Here is a 22742-nt window from a genome sequence, read left to right as displayed (position 1 = left end):
AAACCTGTTCTTACTGTTCCTTCACTACTCCTGTAACAAGCCTAATTCAAAAGTCTAAATCACTGGATTTTTGCCTCTAAGTTCTCAGGCAGCATTTCTTACTTTGCCTAGACATACAGAATGTGCCTGTAAATGTCAGTTATTATTGATTGAAATTATTTCACTGGACACAGACAAAAGTGATGTTTATCAACATTTACCAATAAAAATCTAATCCTTCCAAGCCTATCTGTATGGTAACTAGAATCTGTTGCCCCATTGGGGTACCATCCCTCTGGGCATGAAGAGCTAGCTAGGATTCCCTTCAGGGCCTGTTGATAATCTTAATGGACTCCAGGGTTTCATGCAGGATACCCCCATCCACACAGGCTTTGAAAATGCAAAGGCCATTCTGCCAGGATTCCAGCAACTCTACTGCCAGCAATCATGGTGCCATGTGGGAGCCTCAGGAGCCGTAGCTGCAACGACTAAAGGAAAACTAAATCTGGACTGAGGGATCTAAGCTAAATTTAGCTGCAATTAACATTTAATAGCCTAAAAAAAACCCAGTCACTGTATTGGTCAGGTCCCTTAAAAGTGTAACAGATTAGCCTAATCATATGTGACAGAACCCTTTAAACTGCATTAAATCCTGTCACTCTGCATCTGATAGGACCTTGCATGTCCCTGTGAGGTGTTACTGATTCTTTACACCATTTGAGGCTGCAGAGATCTTCAGCATGCTAGCCTGAGTGACTCACAAGGCCAGCAGATGGGTACCAGGGTCAGACCTACTGGACAGGGAACTGGGTGACGGTTCTTTTAGCTGCAATAGAGAAGCATACGCTGCAGAGCAACACCCTGCATCAAGTCAGCCTGCTCTGTGCTGTTGGGCTCTGATTCCAGGATGTCACTTCTGCTCCCCCCGCCTGTTAGTCTGGGTGACTAATTGTCCTTTTCTAGTGCTGCAGCTTTGCTTCATCTAGTGGGATATTGATTTTGATAGTGCTCATCAATATATCCATGAGACAGAGCAGATGGCAAACAACACACCAGGCCGAGGTGCGCTGTCCACGGGGGCTGGGGACAAAGGGACAAAAGGCATCAGGGAAGGCGTGTCAGTGCAGCTGGAGGAGAGATGAGATGGAGGATAAAGCCTCCTATAAGAAGTGAAGGGAGACAGGAGGAGAAAAGGAGTCCAATTGATGTCAGAATCCCCCGTCCAAATGACATATGTAGTTAACCTAACTAACAGCATAGTGCCAGTTACCCATGTCCTCCTGTCCTCCTAATGTTTGTTCCCATCCCTCATTACAGAGTCTTCTTGACTTAGGATCTGGGATCCGAGGCCTTTGTTTTCAGAAGTGACCAGAGTCTGACACACCCCTTACAAGCAGAAGCATCGGGCACTCAGGTGCCTTTATTCCAGTGGTTTTCAAACGTTTGTACTGGTGACCCCTTTCACATAGCAAGCCTCTGAGTGTGACCCCCCCTCCCATAAATTAAAAACACTTTTAAATATATTTAACACCATTATACATACTGAAGGCAAAGCAGGGTTTGGGGTGGAGCCTGACAGCTTGCGACCCCCCCATGTAATAATCTCACGACCCCCTCAGGGGTCCTGACCCCCAGTTTGAGAACCCTTGCTTTATTTAGTATTCCACAGCTAGGTATGTGCTTCCTTCACCCCCTGGCTCCATTCCTCCTCTTTACCCTTGGGCCCATTCCTACAATCAGTGCATCTATAGGGCTGAATTGTGCTTCCAACAAGAATTTGGGGAAAAAAATTCTCAAGTGGACTTTGAGTTTGCTCCTTGACCTGCCCCCTCTCATAGAAGGGCAGGATCTGGGTCCGAGGTACGAGCCAGTGCTCCGATGGAGCGGAGGGGCGGGAGGAATGTGAGTGTGAGGTCCTACCCACCAATCTACATAACTCAGGAGACCATCAATTTGGTGTCCACCACCTCTGTGCCTGCCAGGGAACTGGGGAGGTCTCTCTGGGGAGAAAGTGATCTACAAGAAATGGCAGAAGAGCCACAGATGAGAAAGGATATTGTAATCTCATCTAGTCTGGGGTCTCAATGCTGGAGACTTCAGAGTGAAGCATGTTAGTAGATACTAAAACTGCTACATTTATTATGGGAACCCCAACTTGAGACATCTTAAAAGGCCTGATCTCTAAAGGGTGGGAATTCAGCACTTTGGGTTCCTACGAGTGTCTCAAGCTGGACACCCCAAAATGGAAGTACCCCAAAATTACTAGTCCCCTCTGAAGATTCAGGCCAGTGCCTAAAGTGCCATGCACATTTCTTCCTACCTCTTTTGTACAGCACCCTACAGTAAGACAAATGCAAGGTAATGTTCGATCGGTTCTAGTCTTTCAATCTGAATATTTTATTAGGAGGTCTGGCTTAAAAGTAGAACAAAATGAAACAGCCTTTCCAGATTTTGGGGGTGGGGGGGGGAGAAGACTCTGCAGTACTTTGACACAGCAACATGGTCTCTGTCCTGCACTCTCCTGGGAGAAGGGAGACTCTTCTATTTCTCTAAGAGCTCTTGGTTCCCAAAAGACCCCCCCACCCTTCCCCGCATGTCTGCAGCTACTACCCTATGATGGATACAGAGCTAGGGACCAAAAAGTCAGCATAACCCTTCTAAAAGCTGACCAGGAGCCTTAACAAGAGTCTTATGTTCTGGGCATGATGTGAGGGCTTGGTTCTTAGAACTGTGCATTTTTGCTCTCACTCAGGGAAACTTGTGGTTTCCTGTTCTAATCTGGGAAACCACACTGGTCTCCCCTGACCTCGCCACACAAGGCACAGGTCTCAGGCAGTGGTTTCCACACATAGGCAGCTGGGGCTTTTGGGTTAGTTTATAGTGGAGCAGTGTAGAAAAACTGAACACACAGGTCAGTGAGTGGTGATCAGTGTCTGGTCCCTCCTGAAGCACTTGCCTCACCTCCCATTACAGACCTGCTTTCTCTGCCTGCACATCTTGCCGCTGTAAATTTGAATGCGGATCGAGAACTACAGCAGCCAAGGTGCCCATCTGCTCCAGTACTGTCCCTTTTTCCACGTTCAAGGAGGTGCCGCAGAAACAGAGTCTGACACCAGTAATTATCAATGGACTCATTCTCAGGGCCCTGTCTCCTCCTCGGTCTGTACAGCACCCAACGTGATGGGACCCCAGGTCTTGGTTGGGCCTTCATGGGCTGCCAGTACAAACACACCAGTCTGGGTTATCCTCCCTGCAGAAGACAAGCAGTGGTTCTCAGCATGGCCTGCCAAGCATGTACTGATGGCCCGAGAGAGATGGATGTCACATGATGCTAATGCTGCTTTCCAGCCCTACGATGTATTAAGACTTTTTTTTTTTTAAATATATGGAGATAGTTCTATCTCATAGAACTGGAAGGGACCTTGAAAGGTCATCGAGTCCAGTCCCCTGCCTTCACTAGCAGGACCAATTTTTTGCCCCAGATCCCTAAATGGCCCCCTTAAGGATTGAGCTCACAACCCTGGGTTTAGCGGGCCAATGCTCAAACCACTGAGTTATCCCTCCCCCCGCATAAGAACGGCCATACTGGGTCAAACCAAAGGTCCATCCATTCCCGTATCCTGTCTACTGACAGTGGCCAATGCCAGGTGCCCCGGAGGGAGTGAACCTAACAGGTAATGATCAAGTGATCTCTCTCCTGCCATCCATCTCCACCCTCTGACAAACAGAGGCTAGGGACACCATTCCTTACCCATCCTGGCTAATAGCCATTAATGGACTTAACCTCCATGAATTTATCCAGTTCTCTTTTAAACCCTGTTATAGTCCTAGCCTTCACAACCTCCTCAGGCAAGGAGTTCCACAGGTTGATTGTGTGCTGTGTGAAGAAATACTTCCTTTGGTTTGTTTTAAACCTGCTGCCCATTAATTTAATTTGGTGGCCCCTAGTTCTTATATTATGGAAACAAGTAAATAACTTTACCTTATTCATTTTCTCCACTCATGATCTTATATACCTCTATCATATCCCCCCTTAGTCTCCTCTTTTCCAAGCTGAAAAGTCCTAGCCTCTTTAATCTCTCCTCATATTGGACCCGTTCCAAACCCCTTATTTTAGTTGCCCTTCTCTGAACCTTTTCTAATGCCAGTACATCTTTTTTGAGATGAGGAGACCACATCTGTATGCAGTATTCAAGATGTGGGCGTATCATGGATTTATATAAGGGCAGTAAGATATTCGCCATCTTATTCTCGATCCCTTTTTTAATGATTCCTAACATTCTGTTTGCTTTTTTGACTGCCGCTGCACACTGCATGGATGTCTTCAGAGAACTATCCACGATGACTCCAGGATCTCTTTCCTGATTAGTTGTAGCTAAATTAGCCCCCATCATATTGTATGTATAGTTGGGGTTATTTTTTCCAATGTGCATTACTTTACATTTATCCACATGAAATTTCATTTGCCATTTTGTTGCCCAATCACTTAGTTTTGTGAGATCTTTTTGAAGTTCTTCAGTCTGCTTTGGTCTTAACTATCTTGAGCAGTTTAGTATCATCTGCAAACTTTTCCACCTCACTGTTTACCCCTTTCTCCAGATCATTTATGAATAGGATTGGTCCTAGGACTAACCCTTGGGGAACATCAATAGTTACCCCTCTCCATTCTGAGAATTTACCATTTATTCCTACCCTTTGTTCCCTGTCTTTTAACCAGTTCTCAATCCATGAAAGGATCTTCCCTCATCCTATGACAATTTAGATTTCCAGAAAGCCTTTGACAAGGTCCCCTCACCAAAGGCTCTTATGTAAATTAAGTACACGAGATCCACTGGATCCCCCTTGTCCACATGTTCGTTGATCTCTTCAAAGAACTCTAATAGATTAGTAAGACATGATTTCCCTTTACAGAAACCATGTTAACTTTTGCCCAACAATTTAAGTTCTTCTATGTGTCTGACAATTTTATTCTTTACTATTGTTTCAACTAATTTGCCCAGTCTACAGGCGTTAGACTTACCGGTCTGTAATTGCCGGGATTACCTCTAGAGCCCTTTTTAAATATTAGTGTTACATTAGCTATCTTCCAGTCATTGGGTTCAGAAGCTGATTTAAAGGACAGGTTACAAACCATAGTTAGTGGTTCCGCAATTTCACATTTGAGTTCTTTCAGAACTCTTGGGTGAATGCCATCTGGTCCCGGTGACTTGTTACTGTTAAGTTTATCAGTTAATTCCAAAACCTCCTCTAGTGACACTTCAACCTGTGACAGTTCCTGAGATTTGTCACCTACAAAGGACAGCTCTGGTTTGGGAATCTCCCTAACATCCTCAGCCGTGAAGACTGAAGCAAAGAATTAATTGAGTTTCTCCGCAATGCCTTTATCGTCTTTAAGTGCGCCTTTTGTATCTTGATCATCCAGGGTTGTTTAGCAACCCACTGGTTGTTTAGCAGGCTTCCTGCTGCTGATATACTTAAAAAAACATTTTGTTATTACCTTTTGAGTTTTTGGCTAGCTGTTCTTCGAACTCCTTTTTGGCTTTTCTTATTACATGTTTACACTTAATTTGGCAGTGTTTATGTTCCTTTCTATTTACCTCACTAGGATTTGACTTCCTTTTGATGCCTTTTTATCTTTCTCTGCTTCTTTTACATGGTTAAGCCACGGTGGCTCTTTTTTTAGTTTTTACTGTGTTTTTTTTAATTTGGGGTATACATTTAAGTTGGGCCTCTATTATGCTGTCTTTGAAAAGTGTCCATGCAGCTTGCAGGGATTTCACTCTAGTCACTGTACCTTTTAATTCTTGTCCTGTGTCAGCAATGGCTGGAGTTGCCGCAGGGGTATTGCCAGCTTGTAAATGGGAAGGGAGGTGTCAACAAAGATTGTTAGTACGGGCCATGCTGTCAATCTGAGAACTGCTGAAATAACTCACACTAATGCAGTGTGCCTGTCCCCTTCTGCCTCTGAGGCATTACCTGAGGATTTTGGCTTCTCTTCATAGAACTTGCTAGGTCATCTAATCCAGTCCCCTGCACTGAGGCAGCTTTAAGTATTATCTAGACTAGTGTTTCTCAACCTTTTTTGACACCAGGGACCATCTTGCTGCCTTCCTAAACTGGATCAGGGAGATCACAGGGACCGGCGCTGGTCCATGGGGCAGTCATTGAGAAATGCTGATAAAGACCATCCCTGACAGGTGTTTGTCTAACCTGTCCTTAAACACCTCCAATGACAGATTCCATAACCTCCCTAGGGAATTTGTTCCAGAGTTTAACTACCCTGATAGAAAGTTTTTCCTAACGTCCGACCTAAATCTCCCTGGCTGCAATTTAAGCCCATTTCTTCTTGTCCTGACCTCGGTGGTTAAGGGGAACAATTCGTCACCCTCCTCTTTTCGGGGAGGTAAAAGGGAAACCCCCAAAAGCAGCTTTTGGCAACACAACAACAGCGCCTGTCATGCAGCTGCATAGTCTTGTACAGGTGCAAGTGCCCTGAATGCTCCACACAAGAGAAGTTTCACACACTTCAAGTGTGAACTCCGACCACCACGGAACCAGCTGTGTCACTACAATGAGGAAGCTGAACAGGCTGCAAAGACCAATCAAGGAATCCCAGGTTTGGTTTGAGCTACAGGGCTGCAAGCTGTAAACAATGCAAAGCTGGCAGGGAAATCCAACCTAGCTCCAAGCATAACTCAGGAAGGAGTCTCTTGGAGCCATAAAATGAGATTTTTGGAAGCATCTGTGCAACAGCAAAACAAACACTCTCCTCCCCATAGATGTTCTATTTGCCAAGCTAAAATTAAACTAAGAAGCTTTGAGACTATCCATGACAATTTTACTGGAGTTTTACTGAAATTCTGAGACAGAGTATTACTAAAAAACCCCACCACACCGCTCTGAACTGGTTCTGTCCAGCTCAGAGTCCTGCCACTCAGTGGGGCTATTTGCAGGCTTGCCCAGTCAATCCATGAGAGCTGGTTTAGACTAAGTAAAGGCAGGTTAATACTTCAGGCAGGAATAATTCTTGCATTTTAATGCCAGGTTTCAAGACACTTGCTAAAAACATGGAAACAGAGCTAGTATTAGCAAACTGGCAGTGATAAACCAGATTGGGATTTCTTGTGTTGTAATTCCAAGCAAAAAACAAAACAAAACCTCAAACCAACCTCAGGAATCTATTCAGTGTATCTTCTGAGGATTTGTAAGTGTGTGCCTGTATCTTTGCAGTTTCAGTTGTTAAAGACTTAACCGCCTATCCTGAGAAGCCTAGAGTTATCAGAAGGAAACAGGAGGAGGAATATGCCAGTTTGGAGGTTTCACTTTTTGTTTGGACATTAATAATGCACGATGGAAGCAGTGTCAGTAAATTGCTGCCTTTACAAATAAGAGGCTTTATGTTAAGCCTCCAATACTGGTGTTATGGCTTCTTTCTAGATGTTGAGACAAACTTGCTTAGAACTACAAAAGCCACAGGGGTCTACGTATCAAGTTTGAAATCTCTAGACTACCTGGCAGATAACTGGAGAGCCACACAGCTGAATGGGAGTTGTTGGAGGTCTGCTCCGTAAGTATATGGCAGATCCTACGATGCTACTCATAAGAGGAGTTTGCACTTGTGTTCCTAGGCCACTCTTCATCCCAAAAAGGTGGCTGCATTTTAGTAATTCTGTATCAGTCTAAAGTACTTTGGCATCTCAAAAAATGTAGATGACTTGATGTGTCTATACATAATTGGTAATGTTCAGAAACTCCAGGATCTACTGGAGGCAGGAGAAAAGGACAGGGGTTATGCCAGGAGTGAGCAAACTACAGGCCGCTGGCCACATCTGGCCCTCGAGCTCCTGCTGGGGAGCGGGGTCAGGGGCCGCTCCACACGTGTGCGTGCCACAGCTCTGTGCGGCTCCCGGAAGCAGCAGCATGTCCCCCCCTTCAGCTCCTACATTTAGGGGCAGCCAGGGGGCTCCGCGCACCACCCCCACAGCTCCCATTGGCCGAGAACTGCAGCCAATGGGAGCTGCAGGGGCAGCGCCTGAGGATGGGGCAGCATGTACAGCCGCCTGGCTGTTCCTCCGTGTAGGAGCCAGAGCGGGGCATGCCGCTGCTTCCAGGAGCTGCTTGAGGTAAGCGCTGCCTGGAACCTGTACCCGAGCCCCTCTCGCACCCCAAACTCCTGCCCCAGCCCTGATCCCCCTCCCACTCTCCAAACCCCTCAGTCCCAGCCTGGATCACCCTCCTACACCCTAAATCCTCATCCCCAACCCCACCCCAGAGCCCGCACCTCCAGCCAGAGCCCTCACCCCCCCCCACCGCTCCCCAACCCCCTGCCCCAGCCTGGAGTCCCCTCCCACACCCTGAACTCCTCATTTCTGGCCCCACCCCAGAGCCTGCACCCCCAGCCGGAGCCCTCACCCCCTCCTGCACCCCAACCCCAATTTCATGAACATTCATGGCCCGCCTACAATTTCCATGTCCAGATGTGGCCCTCGGGCCAAAAAGTTTGCCCACGCCTGGGTTATGCTCTTTGCACTTCTAGGCTCCAGAGTGCTGCCATCGGCTAAGTCTATGCCCCACCCCCAAGCCACAGAGAGCAAGCCAGTGACGCATCAGCTGTCAATTATGATGCTCTTTAAATCTTAAATCCCACTGCCCTAAGAAGGGACCAATAGCTGTTCCTAGGCCTACAGGCAGCCTGCAGAGGGAGAGACCGCTCCGCATTGGAAGGAGATGCCGCTTTGCCCATTCATACCATCCATACGCGCCCACTCCCGTGGGTGGGAAGACTCAGTTTTGCATATCGTAGGTCCCATGATCTTTGAGCTAGCATTCCTAGAGTTCAAATACCCCTTCCCCAGCCATAGTTTCCCCACAACTACCTTCTTACAAACAGCAGGCCCAGGTCTGCCCTGAGACCTGCACTCTACTCCCAAGGACTTCAGGGAGAGCCTCCCCTTTGCACAAGGGCAGAACCTTGCCCATTAGTTTCTCCCTAGAAGGCATAAAGGGAGCAGGGATGACAGATACACCCGCCCCCAAGAGATTTTCTGCATCACTTGGATTTATTCTGGCTCATGAGAATCAATTTTCCTTTGACTCACACAGAAAGAAAAGGTTGCAGTCGCACCCTGGCTTTCTGGAACTCCAAGACTGTCATGTCACCTGCAGTTCTCATGCAGATCAATCAACGCCAACGCTCTCCGAATACATTACAGCCTCTGCATGTGGCAAGGGCTTGAAAGAGAGCAAGAGAGAAAATGTTGCAGGCTCTTAGGCGATGTCTACACTATGGGCCTTACAGCGGCATAGCTGTACCGCTGCAGCTGTAAGATCTCCTGTGTAGCTGCTCTGTGCCGGTGGGAAAGAGCTCTCCTGCCCGCATAATTAAACCATGTCCACACTGGTGCTTTTGTTGCTGAAACTTATGTCAGGGTTTGGGGTTTTTTCCCCACCTCCCTGACCAAACAAAAGTTTTGCTGACGAAAGGGCTAGTGTAGACAAAGCCTTAGCCCTGGAGTGCCTCAGGCAATGGAGCAAAAGTTATGCAGCTGTTGGGTGACACTAGTTCCCCAGCTATTGGGTGACACAGGTTCGATGCAGCGTCACCACTAGAAGCACTCTCTCCTGGACGGAATGGCTAAAGCTGCACTAAGAACTAGATTCTGACCAAGCAGCGGTTGGAACTTGATATGCCTGTCAGTGCATCATACTTCTGGTCCTACTTATTATTCAGATACTAAACGAATTTCATCACCTTCTTTGTCAGTGTAGGAGGGGGCAGGGGATTAGCTTGAACCCAGAGGATCATATAATAACATGGCAACTGTATGCCGCTAATAATCCAGGGAGAGGATTAGGAAATTTTAGATGTATGACTAGCGCTGCATAATGAAAAACTAAGCAGAGAAAATGGCAGTTCCCCCTGCTCTTACCTACTGTATTTGCCTGCGGTTCCTCTAACTGAGGAAACATGAGCTGCAACGAGGTTTTTCAGTTTGTCTTGCAAATGGAATCTAGTTCCAGGAGTACAAACAAAAGGAATGCCAAGAACTCGGTGATAGGATCTGTTCAGTGAGAAATATGGATTTAATTTTTACCACTTAAAGTTGTATAAAAAGCCTCTGCCTCAAAAGAACAGCTTGTGGTTTTAGCAGACCAATGTTAGATTCATGAATGAGAATCTCAGATAGCCATAAATCCTGGGCAGTTGCTAACTGACTTATTGCGCACAATAACAATATTGTGTGTATCCTAAACTCTGCAGACAGACTGGTCTGCTGAGCTGGAAAAGCACACCAACGGATTAGTGTCACTGGGTCTCTCTCGCATATTTCATTTGCGGCTTTAGCAGCAAGTCTGCAGCAGCCATATGCAGAATGTGGCATGGTATAATGAGGCGGGAAGGAGTGGAGACTTTCTGAGCAGTTAGATGCATGAATTGCTGTCTCCCTCGTTCTACGTCTCCATGCAACTCTAGGTGGGATGACGCCATTGAGTTTAGCGTGTGATAAGTAGCCTGTGTTGTTGGTTTTTTTTCCCCCCCATAGCAAGCTAGCATTTCGCCCCTGGCTGGAGAGCCAGGATTGGCCATAGACATGGAGCAGGGATTCAGTTTCAAACCCCATATACAATTTTTTCCAGAAATGAGTGACTAGACTAACCAGCTCTACCAGAGCCTGGAAAAATAAAAAGAGGGGTGGGGCTGACTGACTCGGGATTGGGACACTGAGCTTCTCATACGGATGACTGGTGCCAACTCAGGGTGGCAGCAGCCTACATGAGTTTGTGGCCTCTGGTCAGAGCCACTGGGCAAGCACCCACATCCCAGCTGGCTTGCTCCGTGGCCAATCTTGGTGGAAGTGCCCTCACTCCTAGAGGTGGCCCCTTCAGGTCACAGGGGAGGCATACTGGGTGGCATGAGGAGGCTTGCATTGTATACCCCGTCTTATGGCTAGACAACGCCAATCTCCGGTCTCGTCACTCCAGAGCCTCTCACAAGCACTAGTTTTGTATGTATCCATTTTTCCTTAATGGCCTTTGATGTCCCAGATGCCCTGTCTGCATAGATTGCAACCTGCCAAGGACAGGGTAGGACGTCTTAGAGTTTCCCAGCGTTGCTCCCAGCAGTGCAGCCGTGCTGGTGGCAGCACTGACAGGATGCTGGCATTCCAGGAGACCGCAGTTTAAAGAGTAATAGTCACAAATGGCCTGTCACTGTACCATGGTTCCTTCCACCAGGACAGTTGCACTGGCAGGAGAGCTAAAGAATTCGGGTGTAGACCAGGCCTCTGTATGCAAGTTAGCACGAAATAGCCACTACCTTTCTTCAGCATTCCTATTATGCTGTCTGAGTATCCTTCTCAAACACCCTGTTCCTTATCCTCCATTGAGAGATCAGTGCCAGTCAACTTTTCAGTAGAGAGCATCCTCTGCTCCACGCAGCTCGGTCATGTCTGACTAAGGTCCTGCTGTACAGCGTACACACGAGGGAAAAGGGAAGCCCTGCCTTCAAACAATGGGCTGAGGTTAAAACCCCCATACAGAATAGCTGCTTTAAACGACAGTGCAGTAAAGCTGCAACTCAGTCACCAGATTAATCAGTTGCATCCACGAGAGCAGAGGGGCATTGTTACGTGCTTCCCAACAGCCAAGCGTGTTGCTGCACTGCCTGAATTCCCGGATAGATATTAAGCCATTCATCATGCCGATAGCAGGTGCTCAATCAGCGGCTGTCCACAGTTGCTGGGAACAGGAATTAAACACCTTAATTTTATTTTTTAAAAATAGCCACTGAAGGATCAGAAATGAACCTCTTTCGCAGTGCAATTTTAAATCGGATAGGCCAAAAATATGATGCAGCCCAAGATATACTACTGTTCACTGCAGCATCCGAACTGCCCCACTGGCCCCCATCCGTTGCCTCTTTGCTATTAACTTCCACTTTTAAGATAAATAATCTGGCAATTTAGATTGCCACTGCACGGTGTCCTTTATGAGCAGGAGCGATGTTCATAGTCTCTGGGCAGGCAGGAGGCAGGGAATCTCATTTCTGCACTTGGCTGGAGAGGAATAAATCAACTCTCCAGCTGGTTACGGGCAAAGCTTTTTTTTTTTAAAGCCATTTTAAATTACATTAGATTTTTAAACACCAAAAGAAAACCAGGATAATCCCTTCTGAAGGCTTCAAATGCACAATTCCAAACCTACTTCAGCTGAAGTTTGAGACATTTATGAACAGTCTCTGGATTAATTAAAAAACACCCCAGTATTTCAGATGGGTATGAACATAACAAACATGGAGACTGTTGGAGCAGCCATCAGTGCTACTTCTTGGATGGAGGCTTTGAGAAAATAAACCTGCACTTGAGAAACGTCAAAACTGGTTTGAGACAGATATTCTAATAACTTTGTTGGTTAATTCTAATGCCCATTCATAAGCCCTTCTGATGAATAAGAGGGTAGAGGAAGAAAAGTGGAATCTTGCCAAGTCTTTGTTAAAATAAGAATTTGCAAAAGGGAAATGTGGGGTGTGTGAGGACCAGAGAGGAAAACAAAAACATTATGTAACTCAATGGAGGCAGAGCGGGTTTCCTCTCTGCTTTGGAGAGGACAGGGTGCTGGATCTAGTCCTTGTATGTCTCAGGAGCGTGGCTACAAAGCTATACAAGGAAAGCAGTCAAATTGCTCAAATTCCAGCTGTTAGAGGCAGAGGGGTCTGGAGAAGGGCAGCACAGAGCAACCACACCTGCATACTTCCATTCAAGGTAACCTGCTATGAGCAGTGTACCAGCGCTCCCAGTCAGACTCACCCGAATCCGTCTCATGGCTGCTACAATCTCCACACGGCTGTTGGGTCTCGGCACATCCAGACTACCGATGTACTGAAAGACAGAACAGTGGTGAGATGGTCTTTAAAAACTTGCAGTGAAGGAGTCACAACGTCTTCAAAATGAACAGCATCTTTGACTGATAACTAACCCATGAGTGGCTGGGCAGTCAGACACCTCTAACTCATGTCAACCATTTCTGTCAGCACCTAGAAGGAGGATCCCTGGCAGGTATCAATGGATCCTTAATGTCAGGTTTAAGCCCTTGAGCTCTTCCAGTTCTAGAAATGCCCGTAGATACAGTAGACATTAAATTTGCATCATCCCACTAAAAGCTAGCCCCTTTCCTGGAAGCACGATCCAGTTTGCTGGACTCCATTAGAGCACCTAATACTTTGCACTAGAGCAAGGAGATTACTGCTGGCAACCACAACCAGAGGGACAGCTGCTAGCTAAGTCACTACACACACCGCATCTCACCCAATTTTGGTCCCTATCTTCTTCTTTCCCCTCACCAAGAAAAGCTTCTTGAAAACCTCAGAATGCCAGGCATCCCCAAGGATTGGGGCTAGTGCATGGCTCTGTGGCAACTGGCTTTGATGAGGAGCAGTGTGTCTCTATCCCTGGTCAACACCCTCCGTTGTCTCCGCTGCGCCTCTCTGGACATCAGTTGCCTTTTTGCTTGCTTGGCCTAGCAGAATTCTCTAGCTGATCCTGGAAAACGTGCCAGAATTGGTATTCTGGGCTGGCCCAGCCTGTCAATAACTAGGAGCTCATGGGAGCTGCAGCCCTACGTTTCCACCGGAAACAGCAAGTTGCCCAGCATCCTGTAACAGGACATGCAAAACTTACCTTTGCAGCGATCGCACCTCCGTCTGCTGAACAAGGGCTCCTGAAGCTCAAGGCAGATGGCAAGTTCCAGGTCCAGCATGGAAACCTGCCCTCTACCAATTAACAAACGCAGCCTTCTGTATCCTGGCTACCTGTAGTCGTGCCCATGGGTTTGGATGGCATCGGGACCATATATGTTGGTCATACGCTTGCTTTGGACAAAAGGTAGCTTGACAGCTTACCTGATAGAGCAGGAGCCACCCTCCCACCGCAGTGTCCCCTGTGGTGACAGCACTGCTACCTTATGCTCAGTCCCAACCTGCCCACACTTGTGTGCCAACCCAGCCAAGTGAAGTTATCTGAACAGTGACAGGAAGAAACTGCTCTGCTGGGAGGACTCGGCTGCAGGACAGGGGGTACTCAGGCTGGCACACAGGGTGGGACGAATATGCAGAAGAGCAGAGTGGGGGAAATCCCAAACATCCCCCAGACAGAGCAGTTTGCGTGTGGTGCAAAGGGTAGTGAACGCTCCACGGGGCCTCTGGCTCATCTGCAGCCGAGCTGACTGGAAGGGGGGAGCGAAGGGAGAATAGCCCGAGTCAGCCAGTAAACAGAAGCAGAACCGAGTGGGTGATCAGCATCCTGTCAGCGCCAGGGAGCGCGGGTTGCTGTCCTCCCACCATATGCTGTGGAAGTCTGACAGCTGGAGCGAGGGAGTCCGATTCCAAAAGCCAGTCCAATGCGTCAGCATTAGCATTCTCTCATGGGTGGAACATGCAGCCCCTCTCCCCTCGTACACAGCCATGGCAGGCAGTCTGCCTCCCCCCCCCACACACACACACACATTCATCAGGGGCGCTGGTGCTGAGAAGCTCAGCCTCCATGTATAAGAGGGTTTGGCTTGTGAGTCTAGAGGAAGTTTTGTGGCCAGCAAGTCAGGGAAGCCCCCATGGAAGCTTGGAAGGCAGCTCCTACTCTTCCTAAAGAGCAGCCCATGGCTCTCACTGGGCGTGCTGACATCTTGATGGGGTTTTGAGATCACTGATGCAAGACCCAACGGCTTGTAGGGTTTTACTTTGCAAGCTTGCATTCAATGAAGAGCTCTCCACACAGACTGGCCGTCTTAGCTCAGTATTTACTGCTCTTTCAGCTGCCTAGAAATAAGCACTGCAGGCATCTTGAAAGGCCATCTCATTTCCCTACACCATCTGTAAACGGCTCCACATGCCATTTTGTAACTACTTACAGCAACCCCTCGGTGAGCCACAAGAGAGATCCAGGTCCCAGAGCATGAGTACTTAGGGTCTGTGGGGAGGGAAGGGACTAGCTTTTCCTCCCCCCTTCTATAGTGGCAGAGGTACATTAACATCCCAGAATGGGATCTGTTTGGTTTGCCCCATTCACAAAGGGCCATGGTCTATAGGGAGTCACATGAAAAAGTTCAATGTAATGCAGTAGGCTGGCACTTTGCGATCTTGCTATCAGTAGGCAATGGGGAGAGAGCCCCCGGCTAAGAACACTTCTAGTGGCTTTGCTCTCAGACCCTGCATCGGGGTCCCACTCCTGCAAGGAATCTCCATCCTTAGAGGTTTTTAAAGCCCGGCTTGACAAAGGCCTGGCTGGGATGATTTAGTTGGGGTTAGGGATTGGACTAGATAACTTCCTGAGGTCTCTTCCAACCCTAATCTTCCATGATTCTATGTTTGCCTTTGAAGATCCCCTTAGAGTTCACCGGGGACTCCACCCAAGTGAAAGGCTGCTCACCTGGAGCTTGTAGTGTCAGGTTCTTACATGGCCAAGTGTGCACATTGGGAGTTCATCCCTAAAGATCTGAAATATAAACTCACTAATATAATGCAATGTGGCCTGGTACTTACCACCTGGGAAGAATTAGAGATGAGAAACACTACCAATAAACAAATGTCTTGCACAAAAGCAAGCTAGATAATTAATAAGCTGGTCATTTTAAGAGGCACAGCCAGACTGATACCTGCAGTGAGAGACTGTTAATTGGAAGAGACAGACCCTCTAGTAGGACTAAACAAGCATGTTCCTGAGGTAATACAAACGTCATCTGTCAGGGTGGAAGAGGAGCCAGCCCATTACAACTTGAAGAGGAGAGTTGGGCGAGTAGCTGGATACATATGGCGCGATCTACTCTCTCAATAGCATGGCAGTCCTAAAGCTGGCGGACTGCAGGTGGCTATCCTACCCATTAGAAGTGCAAATTCATTTCATAGGAACTTTTTAAGAGTTCCTTAATGTAACAGCTTTTCGCCTGTCAAGGTGGTATCCAGTATAGCAGCTGTTATGTTTTAAGCATTCAAAATACTGTATCTCCCTGTCCAGCAAAGCTAGATTTTTATACAAGCAATTGAGAATTTAAACAGATCTCTCCCCCACATCCTCTTTAATCTACAGCTCCTTCAGCAGGAAAACTGAATTGCACAACATCAACATTTGTAAAGATTTGAATGCATTCCTTTTCCTTACAGCTCGGGGGAGGGGAGAAATGAATTCCATTTCTAATCTGTCAGGCCACCTGCAAACAAACTAGAATTACTCCTGCAATTCATTTTGTCAGCTAAATTATAAACTCATTCCCCCTGCACTGACTACAGAAAGTCAGTTACAATGAAGTCATTTACTCAAAGGCAGATGTACTCATGCCTGGACATTTTTCATGATCAATATAAACTCCCTGACAATGGTAATCAGTAGTTCTTCAAATCCAGCCCCAAGATTACTTCTATTTAACACTTGGCCTTCTATAGCTTTTCCTGCAGCACAGTGGGTCAAATGGGCCAAGATGCTAACACGGAATTTAGCACAATGGCCATTACTATGTTGGTATCCAGGGAAGTTTTTTTTCTAACTATTAAGCTCCTTGAGGCAGGGTTGGTGTACCCTTGTGTGTCTGAACAATTCCCTAGTCCAAGTGGAGCCTGAGTACAAATGCCCATGACACAAATACTATTAGAATCATAGTACTAGAGTTCAAGGCCAGAAGGGACCATTAAATAATCTAGTCTGACCTCCTGGTACAGCACAGGCCACCACTACCACGCAGCACCCACTGGCACTTGCCATAAAAAAGTATTAAGGACATGATGCAAAGTCCAGTGCAGTCAACAGGAGCCTTTCCAGATCAGTTCCCAAGTGAACTGTACAGGAAAGTTTCCAAGCTTTAAAAGACGCTAGACTTCCAAAAACAGCTACACACAAATCTAGCGCAAACCAGTTTAATCTGAGCATAACTGCACAGCCTCGGTGACCTTTTGCTATTTTTCCCTCCACACTTCCTCTGCTCAAAAGCACTATAAGGAATACGTTTTGTTGGCATGTTTTGAAGTTCCTTTGGTTTTTTTTTTTTTTTTTTAAAAAGCCCACTTGCAGAGAGAAACATATTTTGAGTGGGGCTGAAACTAGCGTGGGAACAGCAGGTTCAGAACACTAAGGAAAGACAGACAGTCAGAGAGCCTTTTAGGCCTTGTTCATGGTTTATTACCCGTGACACCAACACTAACACATGTGACTTTACTAGCCATGTAAGTGCATGAGAACTCCAGTTACGGCCATTTAGTACCAGCACCCACCTGCAGCTCCAAATTAAAGCCCGTTGGCCAAAAATGCTGAAGTGTCTATTGATCGTGGGCCCGATAGTAAGAGTGCAAGGCCACTCAAAAGTCCAAGGTTGGGAGGCAGCCATGTCCCAGCACCTCTAGGACAGCAAGGTCCTGAAGCTAGGCACCCAACATCCAAGGCACCTAAAGTCAGTGCACACTTCTGAAAGTATTGGCCTCGATGTTTTAACGGGCAAGGGGGCTGAAGACCCCAGTGAACTGACATCTCCTGAGCCTTGGGCCTCCTGCAACTCACTCCCTGGCTGTTCAGTTTGTACCTGGCTCCACTCTGCACTTCCATGTTACATGTTTTAGCCGAATGCCTCCTTGAGCTACAGGACGGTAGATGCCTTGTGCTGCTCTTGAGTACCAGCAGCCATGTCAGTGACAGCTTCTCTTCCCAACCAAGCCCTGCCTGATCAAGTCCATTCTTTTCTGCACACCATGTGTTAAGGGACTTCAATAGGAGCCTGCCCATTATCTGATTACAATAAGACAGTAATCATCATAATGTTCCTATTACGCCTCTGGCGTTTAGGGCAGTGACAAAGCTCTTCCACTCCTGTCTGTTTCTGGCAAGCCTTGCAATGGTTCCCCAGCTGTGCCCCAGGTTTTTCAGCTCAGCTTCCACAGCTCTTCGCCATGTTGTTTTCGGGCAGCCTCATTTTCGCTTGCCTTCAGGTGTCCATCTTATTGCTACTCTGGTGATGGAATCAGTTTCCATCCAAAGCACATGACTGATCCATCTCCAACACCTCCTAGAAATTGTGGTGCTCAGATCCTCTTGGCTGCACTGTGTCAATAGATCTTGGTTTGAGATTGTACGGGGCCAGAAAGATATGGAGGATTTTTCTGAGGCAGGTTGTATGGAATGAAGACAGTTTGGACATATCATACTTTCAACACTACTTTATAGTGCAGAATGCTGGGGAATGAGAAAGTACGCAGCTCTGATAAATCTTGAATTTGGTTTTGGTGTTGTATTTTGATGATTTCCAGACTGTATTTAAGCTCCTGAAGGTGTTCCTGGCTTTACTGATTTTGTTCCGGATGTCCTGGCTGATGGTGCTGCCCAAGTATGTGAATTTTTCTACATTGGTGAGAACATAATCCTCTGTCTGTACTGGTGAGTGAAGCAATATTAAAGATCATGATATCGGTCTTATTGTGGTTGATTTTCAGTCCAATTTGCTGGCTGAATGCATTGAGTCAAGTTTTTTCTTGTATATAGTGTTGGGTATGTGGTAGGAGAGTGACATCATCTGCGAAGTCCAGGTCTTCAAGGGATGAGAAGAGTGTCCATTCAATGCCTCTTGGCATGTCTTCTGTCGTATGCCGCAGTACCCGGGCGATAGCAATGTTGAAGAGGATTACAAAGATGACACTCCCTGGACATACTCCTCTTTTGACTTCAAAACTGAGCTCACTGTGATCATCACTGCATGTAAAGTTGAAATAGAAGCTTTTGATGACATTGATTACATGGAAAGGAATTCCATATGCCTGCAGAATGCGCAATAAGCTGGTCTTGTGAATGCAATCAAAAGCCTGCTCAAAGTCTACGGAATTTAGGTAGCGTTGCTGTTGTTTATGTTTTGTAGAATGAAGATGTGGTCTGTGCATCCACGCCCTTTCCAAAAACCAGCTTCCACTTTTCTGAGAACGCTATCAACTTCCTCTGATATACGCCGGACTAGGATCTTACATAATACTTTGCTTGGCACAGATAAAAGTGCAGAAAGCCTTCGTTCTGCAGTTAAAGAACAGGTTTCAAGTAGCTGCAGACCTTGATGAAGAGGAGGGGAATGTAGATGAGGAGATCAACAAGAAGTGGGACAAAGTAACATCAATGTATAAACAGAGCAGTGAAGCCTGTCTACGCTACAGGCAGAAGAGAAGGAAGGAGCAGATTACACCCAGCTCATGGAATGCCATAGAAACCAGATGAGCCCTGAAGAAAAAAGTTTTAGACACAAAATCCCAAAAGCTAAAGGACAAATACCACGAGCAGCATAGCAAGGCATAGCAGGAGGTCTTTGTGAGAGCAGACAAACGGCATTATATTGATAATCTGGCAACACAAGCAGAGGATGCAGCTGCTCATGGTGAACAAGGAACCCTCTACAAACTGACAAAAAAGATCATAATGCCACAACATAAATCCATGGTACACCCATACCTTAAATACTGGGTGCAGTTCTGGTTGCCCCATCTCAAATAAGATATATTGGAATTGGAAAAGGTACAGAGAAGGCCAGCAAAAATTGACAGGCATCAAACAGCTTCCATATGAGGAGACATTAAAAAGACTGGGACTGTTCAGCTTGGGAAAAAGATGACTAAGGAGAGAGATGAAAGATGATTATAAAATCACAAATGGTGTGGAGAAAGTGAACAGGGAAGTGTTATTTACTCCTCATAACACAATAACCAGCAGTTACCCAATGAAATTAGCAGGTTTAAACCAAACAAAAAGAAATATTTCCTCACACAACGCCCAGTCAACCTGTGGAACTTGTTGCCACGGGATGTCGTGAAGGCCAAAACTATAACTGGGTTCAAAAAGGAATTAAATACGTTCATGCAGGATAAATCCAGCCATGGCTATTAGCCAAGATGGTCAGGGATCCAATCCCAGGGTCTGGCTGTCCTAAGCCTCTGACTACCAGAAGCTGAGACTGGATGACAGGGGATGGATCACTTGATAATTGCCCTGTTCTGTTGATTCCCTTTGAAACATCTGCCATTGGCCCTTGTCAGGAGGCAGGATACGGGGCTAGATGGACCATTGGTCTCACTTAGTCCAGCCACTCTTACGTAACCCAAACTGTACCCCACTAGGGGCTGGGGGAAATTGACCAGCAGAACTATACTCCTGTAACGATAAGGGAATAGAGTCACTTGTTCCAGAGTAGAGAGTCCGCCCAGATTTCCAGCACAGCTCCCGCGGTAGGATTATACGGCTCCCCTTCCCTGCTCCGGCCCCAGAACTCCCTCCCCCGCTGCCGCCTCTTGGAGCACAATGTTGTCCGCACTCCTGCCCCATTGCTTTGCAAAGCCGGCTCGGCCCTCCCCACCCCAGCGAGCAGCCCGGGAGGGCTGCTCTCCCCTGGCACGTTTATCCCGGGGGCACCAAAGCCCGGCTCGGCACGGTCACCCTGCCCCAGGGGAAGGGGTCGGGGCCGCCCGTGCCCAGAGGGGATTAGCTGGCGCTGGACATGCCCCGGGGACACGCGTGTCGGACACTGGCAGCAGGCGGCCAACCCGGTCCCCGGGCGGGGGGTGGGGGGCTGGCCTGCACCGTCCTGGCCCGGGGGGGCCCCCTCCACTCCCCAGCAGGCACCAGCCCGGGCCCCGCCCGGCTCACCTTGGCCTGGAAGTGGATCCCGTGCTGGAAGGCGTCTTCGTTGTGCAGGGGGACCCGCGAGTCGCAGCCATCGTCCACCAGGTTGTACCTGTTCTTCACCGGCATCTTCCCGGGCGCTCAGGCGCCGCCCCGGCACCAGCCTCCCCGCGCCCAGCCCCGGGGCATCGCCCGCTGCCGGCCCCTCGGCTCCGCGCTGCGAGGGCCCCGAGCCAGCGCCGCGCAGCCCCGGTGCCAGGCGGCGGCTCCGGCCGCGTTTTGAATGAGATTCCCCCGGCTGCCCGCGGCGCCTCCCGCCCATTGGCCCCAAGTTCCCTCACGTGACGGGCGGGGGCGGTGCTGGGGGGGGGCTGCCCAGAGTGGGGGGGCTGGCTCCTGCAGTGACCGCGGGCGGGCGGACGGACGGGGATATGGCCCTGCCCAGCTGCCCGGCCCCCACCCCTGGCCTGGCCATTTCCCCAGCCCGCTCCCTTCTGGTTCCGTTCCTGAGCCCGGCCCGGAGGGGACATACATGCAGGCACCTGCCCATCGCATCTGCTGCCCTCTCAGGTCCCTGCCGCGGACAGGCTCGGCCCGACCCTGGCCCGCCCGGCGTCCCGCATCCCCCCGCCCCCCAGCAGGCAGGATGGAACCTGGCGCTGATCGGCTTCGCTCTGCTTTAGAGTCAGTTCGGAGCCGTTTCACTTTCTCCTTTCCTGCATTAGCAGGCGCTGCTAGAGCCAGTGGGACACGTTACCCCTTTGCAAACAGGCGTTCTGCGCCCATCTGGGAAACCGGTCATGGGACCATTGCTATTGGAGTTTAGTCTTATGGAATCTTGTCTTGCAAACTCTGCACTGAGGGCTATGCTGGCCTGAGAGCGTCCCTTTAAATACAACCACATGACTGACCAGGACAGTAAGGCTCTGACTGAAAAAACACACAAGGCGCCTGAGACTGACTTGTTAGCTCACCTTATGGTGGAAGTGAAGTTTACATCATGGGGCGATTTCTCCCAGGGCACCGTAAAACAGTGGGTGAAGTTGCCTATCCTGTGAGCTACAGTGGTAGAGACGTGGCAGGATGAGTTAAGGATGGAATATCCACTGTAACGGATGTGTCTGTCTTTTTTCTGTTTTAAGCCATACATCTGTTATTTTAACCCTGGTTTTAGTGTGTGCCTTTTCCCTACTGTGTACAACTATGCAACAAATGATACCGTCTAAGGCCATATCCACACTACAACTTCTAGCCAAGGTTGTAACCAGATATGGCAGGTTCTAACCATGTTTCCTATCAATTCACAATATGGTTAAGGCTCTGTTAATAACCGCAGCAGTGTAGCACCCCGCCAGAAGCATAGTGTCACATGGCGGACTTCCCACAGGTGCCGAACCAGTTACAGGTTCTTCCAGTGAAGCATCCTTGCCATCTTTGTGCAACCAGTTTGGCTGGTCCTCTTTCCTTCCAGCCTTTTCTGAACTGAGGTAGGGCATCCCATGGTGTATTGTGTCACACCTTGCTGATGTTGCTCTGTAGTGGCCTATCCCTGGCTGACGCAGTGTGGGGTAGCTGTCCAAATTTCCCAGGATGAACTTATGCAAACAGTAGATGCACAAGCATGGTTGTGATGATGACAGAAAAGCTGAACCATTTAATGTGCAACTTTCTAAGGCAATCCTGTCACTAACCAGTTGCAAAATCGGGTTTGAAAGGTGTAAGTTGAATAGAGCCTAAAAGTCAGAGACATGCTTATCCCTGGGGTAACTCTATTGATTTCAGTAGGGCTGCACCAGGAATTAATCTGGGCCCTTGTTTATGAAGTGAGTGACTATAACCTTTTATCATACAAATAATATCACCACGCATGCTTAAATATGATCACACACTGTACTCTCTGTGATATCTATTTTAACAAGAGAGATTTGTTGTTGTTTTTTAATGAGTAGAATTCAAGATATGGAGCTTGATCAGCGATATCATAATAGGGTATCTCGTTCCAAAACCACAGAGGATGTGGGGTTCCCATTACTGAACTGTAACCTTGGGACTGATACTGCAAGTGTGCCGGCTAGCTGATAAATCAAACGATATGCATTGCCAAGTGGTTGTTCTTGGTATTCTGGTCTCAGATCCTCTGCC

At 47.9% G+C, this 22742-nt stretch overlaps 2 protein-coding genes across 3 annotated transcripts in view; one reads left to right on the top strand and one right to left on the bottom strand.

The window, feature by feature from the left end:
- Positions 1–20924, bottom strand: part of LOC101949331 (carboxyl-terminal PDZ ligand of neuronal nitric oxide synthase protein-like) — a 61684-nt gene extending 40760 nt beyond the window's left edge. The window contains exons 1-2 of the mRNA XM_005299431.5: positions 20625–20924; positions 12786–12857 (exon numbers count right to left, since the gene is read on the bottom strand). Of these exons, the coding sequence (XP_005299488.2) occupies positions 12786–12857; positions 20625–20729 (177 nt within the window). The 5' untranslated portion in view covers positions 20730–20924. The remainder of the gene's footprint in view (positions 1–12785; positions 12858–20624) is intronic.
- The window catches only part of TTLL11 (tubulin tyrosine ligase like 11), a 210164-nt gene that overhangs the window by 2000 nt on the left and 185422 nt on the right, over positions 1–22742 (top strand). The window contains exon 1 of one of the 2 annotated variants that reach the window (XM_065572108.1): positions 18693–20206. The exons of the other annotated variant lie outside the window; for it this stretch is intronic. The gene's annotated coding sequence lies outside the window, so the exon portion shown is untranslated. Of the gene's footprint in view, positions 1–18692; positions 20207–22742 lie in introns of those variants that run through there. 2 annotated transcript variants of the gene reach the window in all.

This window comes from Chrysemys picta, chromosome 18 (genome assembly GCF_011386835.1).
Source record: "Chrysemys picta bellii isolate R12L10 chromosome 18, ASM1138683v2, whole genome shotgun sequence".
Lineage (NCBI taxonomy): Eukaryota > Metazoa > Chordata > Testudines > Emydidae > Chrysemys > Chrysemys picta.
This window is presented reverse-complemented; position numbering and strand designations above follow the sequence as displayed.